The sequence below is a fragment of the Oryctolagus cuniculus genome, chromosome 5, assembly GCF_964237555.1.
Source record: "Oryctolagus cuniculus chromosome 5, mOryCun1.1, whole genome shotgun sequence".
Taxonomy (NCBI): Eukaryota; Metazoa; Chordata; class Mammalia; order Lagomorpha; family Leporidae; genus Oryctolagus; species Oryctolagus cuniculus.
The window spans coordinates 53,748,212-53,756,069 of NC_091436.1; the positions used below are offsets into that span (position 1 = coordinate 53,748,212).

General features: G+C 38.5%; 1 protein-coding gene across 5 annotated transcripts in view; it reads left to right on the forward strand.

Moving 5' to 3' along the window:
• Positions 1-7,858, forward strand: part of ZUP1 (zinc finger containing ubiquitin peptidase 1) — a 34,836-nt gene that overhangs the window by 24,348 nt on the left and 2,630 nt on the right. For 4 of the 5 annotated variants that reach the window (XM_008263412.4, XM_008263413.4, XM_008263411.4 and 1 more), the window contains 4 exons: positions 1,694-1,882; positions 2,170-2,335; positions 4,595-4,746; positions 6,132-6,352. In XM_008263412.4, the coding sequence (XP_008261634.1) occupies positions 1,694-1,882; positions 2,170-2,335; positions 4,595-4,746; positions 6,132-6,352 (728 nt within the window). The remainder of the gene's footprint in view (positions 1-1,693; positions 1,883-2,169; positions 2,336-4,594; positions 4,747-6,131; positions 6,353-7,858) is intronic. The other variant, XR_011388560.1, reaches the window with a different exon arrangement.

A 7,858-nucleotide genomic window follows, 5' to 3' on the forward strand; every position in this document is an offset into this window, starting at 1 on the left:
GAGATTTAGGTGCTAAGGAATAAAGATACTTAATTGTAAGGAAATAAAGCAGTTATATGATGTTATGGTTGCTAACACAGGGTTACTTACACAATGAGATATCCTGTCTTATATGTAGTAAGTACGCCAAAGTGTACTAGAGTATATGTTACTTTATTCGCTATTTTTCTGCCCTCCCTACTCATAAATATGTCTGAAATCTTGATCTCTTGATCAAAGTGTTTGGTACTGAAATTCATATTTATATTTTTTTCTCTGAATTCCTGGAGCACGCATTCCATGCTACAACAATAAATTCTCAAGTTATATACCATTTCAATTGTTCTTTTCCATGAACATGAGTCTTCTTTGGAAATGCTGGTAGGCACAACTGCAACTATTGGCTTGTTTGATTGTTTTGATTTATTGACCTTTACCTTGGTAAAAACAAAAGCCCAAAGACATCCTTGCCAATGAACTTCCCAGAGTTTGTAGAGTATGTAAAATATGCACAAGGAACTAGAATATTCTGCTGTGGCAGAATGTGAGTGTTACCTAGGTTACACAAAATATTAATTTATTGAGTGTTTAGAAAAATAGTCATAAGAAGTGTCATAATCAGAAAACAAGTTTGTGGAGACATTAGCATTTGATTCTTTTTTTTTTTTTTTTTTAAGATTTATTTGAAAGGCAGAGTTAGAGAGAGCAGAGGCAGAGCGAGAGAGACACAGGTTTTCCATCCGCTGGTTCACTCCCTAGATAACTGCGCCAAGCCAAAGCCAGGAGGAGGACTTTTCACCAGGTTCTCCGTCACGGGTGCAGGGGTCCACGGACTCAGGCCATCCTCCACTGCTTTCCCAGGCCCTAGCAGAGAGCTGGATCAGAAGTGGAGCAGCCAGGACTCGAACCAGCTTCCATATAGGATGGCAACACTGCAGGCGGTGACTTTACTTGCTACGCCACAGAACCAGCTCCGTGATTCTTGACCTTATAAGATTTTGAAACACAAGAAAATACTGAAAAGATAGGTACTAGGTATTATCCTAATACCTAATTTATTCATATTATAACACAATATTCTAGGTGTTTAGGATTTCAAGGGATATTATTATATTCATCTTTTTATCCTCAGCATTTACTGTAGCAATAGATACATAAAAAGTACTTAGCAAATGCTGAGATTGAATTAGAATTCCATGAGTGAAGTTATGTTCAGTATGTGTAGTTACACCACAGACTTCAAACCATGGCCAGAAGAATAGTATGAAATATAGGTAAGTTTGAAAATAACTTGATGTGTGCTTCACACACCACAGAGGAAAACCATTCTATGGGTAATAGGGAGCTATTGATGTTTTTTTGAATGAGATCAAATTAATTAGGACTGAGTGATCAACAGCAGTGTTTATATGACAATGAAGAGGCAGGAGGAACATTCATTCAGTAGTTGTACAGATGGCAGAGATAATGAGAAGAAAAAGATGAAGACCATTTCTGTTCCACGTGATGAGTAGTACACTAGCGTTAGGAAACCTGGATTGTAATGACAATAAAATATATGGGAAAATGTTGTAACGGTAAGAAGATAAGAAGATGGAGCTGACAAGGTTACGATAAGGGTTGACAGAAAGCTTGATAACAGAAATGTGTAAGACCATCATATAAAGATGATAACAAATCCCTCTAAATCTCCAACATGTGTTTTCTGCTTTAGGAATTATGGAAGCACTTCAGAGATATTATCAGAATGCTGCCACAGAAGTGAGGCACGTGTGGCTTTCTACAATGGTGGATCACTTTCATTCATCTTTGGGCGACAAAGGTTGGGGTTGTGGTTACAGAAATTTCCAAATGCTACTTTCATCGTTATTACAAAATGATGCTTACGATGACTGCTTGAAAGGTACGTGAGTTACAGTACTCAAACTTGTCATCTGGTAAATACATTTGATGTAGAATGATTTAATACATAGAAAGCATAATGAATAGTCTAAATGAAGTATTGTGGTGGGTCTGTACATAAGAAAATAAATTCTGGTTAGATGAAGAGGGGATGATATAATTGATGATATTTGAGTAGTAACTATCTTTAACTGCCATAGGTTCAGGATAGCATGTGATACACTACTAAATGATAATGCTAACTACTTTAGTAGCTGTTATATATTAAGTTTGCTTATATAATTTTAGGTATGTCAGTTCCTTGTATCCCCAAAATTCAGTCTATGATTGAAGATGCCTGGAAGGAAGGTTTTGATCCTCAGGGGGCTTCTCAACTTAACAACAAGTTACAAGGAACAAAAGCCTGGATTGGAGCATGTGAAATTTATACACTCCTCACCTCCCTTAGGGTAAAGTATGTACCTATAATCCCAAATAAATGTTATTGCCATATCTGGGAGCTTTTTTTTTGTTAATCAAAGAAATAGTTAAAATATAAAATTAAGAAGCATTAAGAAGCTTGCAGCATGTTACTCCCTATCTCATGCTTGTTTCTGTTCTTAATCCTTGTTCGTTGGAGGCAGCTGTCACTTCCATCTCCTCCATTGTTTTTAATTTTTATTGATCTGAAAGGCAGAATGACCTCTCATCTGCTGGTTCATTGCCCAAATGTCCACAATAGCCAGAGTCAGGCCAGGCCAAAGCCAGGAGCTGGAAACTAAGTCTAGGTCTCCAAAGTGGGTGGCAGAGAATGCGTTAGCTGTAAGCTAGAATCAAAAGCACAGCCAGAGGACTGGTGGTGTGGTGCAGTGGGTTAAGCCACTGCTTGTGACACTGGCATCCCACATCACAGTGAAAGCAGCAGAAGATGGCTTAGGTACTTGGGCCCCTGCCACCCACATGGGAGATCAATGTAGTTCTCGGCTCCTAGTTTTAGTCTGGCCCAGCCCTGACCACTGGCATCTTTTGGGGTATGAACAACTGGGTTGGAGATCTCTCTATCTCTCTTTCTCTCTCTGTCATGCTGCCTTAAAATACATCTTTAAAAAAAAAGCAGTAGCAGCAGAACCAAGACTTGCGCCTGGATAATCTACAGTGAAATGCAGGTTTCCCAAACTGCATCTTAACTGCTATGCCAAACAACCACCCCCACTATATTTAAATAATATGCCTTTATAGCCAAAAATTTTTGGTTATCAATTTTAGATGTTTTCTTTCTTTTTTTCATTTTTGACAGGCAGAGTTAGTGAGAGAGAGAGAGACATAGACAGAGAGAAAGGTCTTCATCTTTCCAGTGGTTCACCCTCCAAGTGGCTGCTATGGGCGGTGCGCTGCGCTGATCCAAAGCCAGGAGCCAGGTGCTTCCTCCTGATCTCCCACGTGGGTGCAGGGCCCAAGGACTTGGGCCATCCTCCACTGCCTTCCCAGGCCACAGCAGAGAGCTGGACTGGAAGAGGAGCAACCGGGACAGAATCCGGCGCCCCAATAGACGTTTTCTGTTGTATTTTTTATATCTTCCATCTGCTCATCCTCAATCCTAGTTAATTTTTTCATCTCAGCGTCTATCAGAGTTTACGTTATGATTGTGTGAATATTGCTCATTGCTTATTTTATCTCCCTTCCTGAAAGGCTTATTAAAATTTTCCTTAACTTAATTGCCTTTCCTTTTCTGTTTATTATTTGACTTAAATGTTCCTTCTAAATTATTCTTAAGGAAAGTTTTCCTCTAAAATGCCTGATACATCCACCAGCTTTCTTGATACATTGAATACTTTTATAAAAGTTTTCATTACTATTTCTTTTGCTCTCGCTGAGTTTTACTCTGTAAGGTACTATTCAGTATTCTAAATCTAAACATGCTGTCCAACTACTAACCCAAAAACTCTGTTCTACTTCTAAACAATTTATCCAGAAGTTCATTTGAGCACCTGGAACTCAGTAATCAGTTGCAAGTTGTCAGCATCAAATCTATAGGGTGTAAGGTTAGCAGTCATTATAATTTTGTTGTTATGGAGATTTTATTGCCAACAGAGACAAGGACAGGATCTCTGTGCAGTACTTTCAAGTGTTCCCAGTGCTATTAAGTAGCTTAGTTATACCTGACTTTTTACTGTAGTTGCTGAGGTGTAAAAACAATGCCTCTGATTAAAAAAATTCATGTTTTTCCAAGGGTGCCTCCCTCACATCACCCTAGTCTGTAGCCAAGTAGGAGAAAGATATTTACCAGTATTATTATCTGTTATTGGCATTTGAGAGAAATGATAACTCTTGATATATATAAGTGGCTATTGAGGAACTAAAATCAGAACTCGGCTTCTAACTGATCATCAGGGTTGTAGACTTTAGAAGAAAAGCTGTATTCCAGATTATGTTTCGGTGACTTTTTAAAAAATCAAATGTGGTTCTCATATGCTATTCAGGGAGTGTTTCTTTTTTTTTTTTTTACATCAGCAAATATTTGTAACTTTGCATCAATCACCAGCTTTATTGTGAATAATAATAGTAACCTCTTCTACAAAAATGAGTTTTTCCGATAAGAAATTAGATTTAATCTTTTTTCCTTCATAGGAAAGTAATGTTTAGATAAAATTAATTCTAAAAAATAATGTTTGGTTTTGACACCTCCAATGATGTGAAATATTTTAAAAATATTCTCTAAATCCATTTTTTATAGGTGCCGTATTATTGATTTTCACAAGTCAACTGGTCCTTTAGGCACACACCCTCGCTTATTTGAGTGGATATTGAATTATTATTCTTCAGAGAGGGAAAGGAGTCAAAAGGTAGTGTGTACATGTAAACCTCCTATCTATCTTCAGCACCAAGGTTAGTATAAATCATAGTTAACCGTGTTACTTATAAGACAAAAAAAGTTATCTACTGCTTTAGGATGGGTTAGTATTCTAAAAAGTGGGGCTGGTATTGTGGCCAAGCAGGTTAAGCAGCCGCCGGCGTGACACTGGCTTCCCATATGAGCATCAGTTCTTTACCAGCTGCTCCACTTCCAACCCAGCTCCCTGTTAATGTGCCTGGGAAAGCAGCTGACTTGAGAGCTTGCCACCAATATGAGAGACTCAGGTGATATTGGTCCCTGACTTCAGCCTGCCCCACCCCAGCCATTGTGGCCATTTGGGGAGTGAAACAGCAGATGGAATACTAACACACACACACACACACACACACACACACACACTTTCCCCACCCACCCCTTGTCTCTCCTTCTCTCTCAGTAACTCTATCTCTTAAATAAATAAATATATCTTCAAAAAAAAGAGAAAAGATTTCTTATGGAGAGAAAGAAGAAGGGTTGGAACATTAGTCTGATTTTCTGAGATGCTTCGTCATTACAGTGCATTCTTGCATAATGAATTCTGATGTGTTGGCGTCTTCAGGGCCTTTGGCACTTGCTCTTTTCTTTGCTTCATTCTTCTTGGTTCATCCCTTATTTTCTTCGGTTATTACCCATACATCACTTAAGTATGCCTTATTTAAAAGGCAGCCTGTGTTTCCAAGCTCCCATTACTGGCATTTCCTTCATTGATTTAAGTTGTTTAAAGAGTGACTTTTTTTATTAGGATATGAACTGCATGAAGGTGGGCACATGTGTGTGTTTGCTGGTATACCTTATGGCTGGAATCATGGCTGGCACATAGATACTTGATAAATTTTGTTATATGAATGATTTGGACTGAGAGGAGTAAAAAGAAGTTAAACATTTAAGATTTTTTCATTGTTTAGGAAAAACTACAGGAATTAAGTCTTCCCTGTTGGTATTTTAGAATACATAATTTTACTTTTGTTTACCTTTTAGAGCCCTAAGACTTTTGTTCTAAGGTAAATTTCAAATCATTTAATTTGAAAATAATTTGAATAAGGGATTGGGAATAGAAAAGGGATCAAGAGAATGGGAAAGAAAAAGTAAAATATGTGGCAAAGGAGAAGCAGAATGTTTTGTAATGAAGCTTTTAATAAACTAAAATTGAACAAAAGTAAACTGCAGTTAAGAAATAGAACTACTTTTGTGTGTCTTGGGAAAGAGCTCAGATACAGACATGTCCAGGAGACACAGTATATATTCATTCTAAACTCACAATACATGGCTGTACACTGTGTATACAGAGAGAGAGCATGTGAATGTGTGTCATAGTGCATCTGTGTATATGTTGTTTAGTTACAGATGGATCTGACTTAGATCTGTTACTTCCTGATAGGTCACAGTCGTATAGTTGTTGGAATCGAAGAGAGAAAAAACCGTACATTATGTTTACTGATATTTGATCCTGGATGTCCTTCTCGAGAAATGCAGAAATTATTAAAGCAAGACATAGAAGCTAGCAGTTTCAAGCAACTTCGGAAATCTGTGGGAAATTTAAAACATAAGCAATACCAGATCGTGGCAGTAGAGGGTACTCTTTCCCCAGAAGAGAAAGCTGTAAGTATTGAAATATGGGAAGCTTGCATGTGTTGAATCTAAAACTTAACATTTTTAATTGAAATCAATGTTATCACCTTGTATCTCCTCACACCTCACTCTTTTTCATTATTTTTGCAAAGATGTTTGTTTTTATGTCATTTAATTTCTAGAATGGTTTGCTTTCATATATATATATGTATATTATATATACTGTTCTTTAAATAGTACTTTATATATTGAAGGAATTCAGTAAATATTAATGTAAAAATTGACTTTCAGGTCATCAGATGGAAATTTAAAGCTTTAAATAAGAAAAAATGATTTTACATTTATTTTATTGAATGTTTATTTTCTTCTAAGCAATAAATGCAGTTTAATTATAGGATTCCAAAACAAATTCAATGTTTTACAGTATCCCAAAATATATATGTTTAAAATTGCATCTAATGTTGTGTTCTTCCTATGTGGACTTACGATTAGTTCTGATATTTTAAAAATAGCTGATTTTAAAAATCATGCAACGTTTTTTTGGCTGGCGCCGCGGCTCACTAGGCTAATCCTCCACCTTGCGGTGCCAGCACACTGGGTTCTAGTCCCGGTCAGGGCGTCGGATTCTGTCCCGGTTGCCCCTCTTCCAGGCCAGCTCTCTGCTACGGCCCAGGAGTGCAGTGGAGAATGGCCCAAGTCCTTGGACCCTGCACCTATGTGGGAGACTAGGAGAATCACCTGGCTCCGGATCAGCGCGATGCGCTGGCTGCAGCATGCTGGCTGCGGCGGTCATTGAAGGGTGAACCAATGGCAAAGGAAGACCTTTCTCTCTGTCTCTCACTCTCTCACTGTCCACTCTGCCTCTCTACCTGTCAAAAAAAAAAAAAAAAACAAAAACATGCAACTTTTTTTCAATAATAGATTTTTAAAAGATTATACATATTTATGGGATACTATGTGTTGTTTCATTGCATGTATACATGTGCATTGTTTTTTTTTGTGTGTGTGTGTTTTTTGTTTTTTGTTTTTTTTTTTTTGACAGGCAGAGTGGGTAGTGAGAGAGAGAGACAGAGAGAAAGGTCTTCCTTTTGTTTGCCATTGGTTCACCCTCCAATGGCCACCACGGGTGGAGCGCTGCGGCTGGCGCACTGCGCTGATCCAAAGGCAGGAGCCAGGTGCTTTTCCTGGTCTCCCATGGGGTGCAGGGCCCAAGCACGTGGGCCATCCTTCACTGCCTTCCCGGGCCACAGCAGAGAGCTGGCCTGGAAGAGGGGCAACCGGGACAGAATCTGACGCCCCGACCGGGACTAGAACCTGGTGTGCCGGCACCGCTAGGTGGAGGATTAGCCTATTGAGCCGCGGCACCGGCCAACATGTGCATTGTTCAATCAGGTAAATACATCTTTCAAGCACTTAATATTTTTATAGTGAAAAAAAGTGACAGTGAAAGAGGGAGAGACAGAGTGAGAAAAAACTCTTTCATTTTCTGGTCTACTCCCCAAATGATCACAACAGCCTAGGTTGGAGCCTGAAATT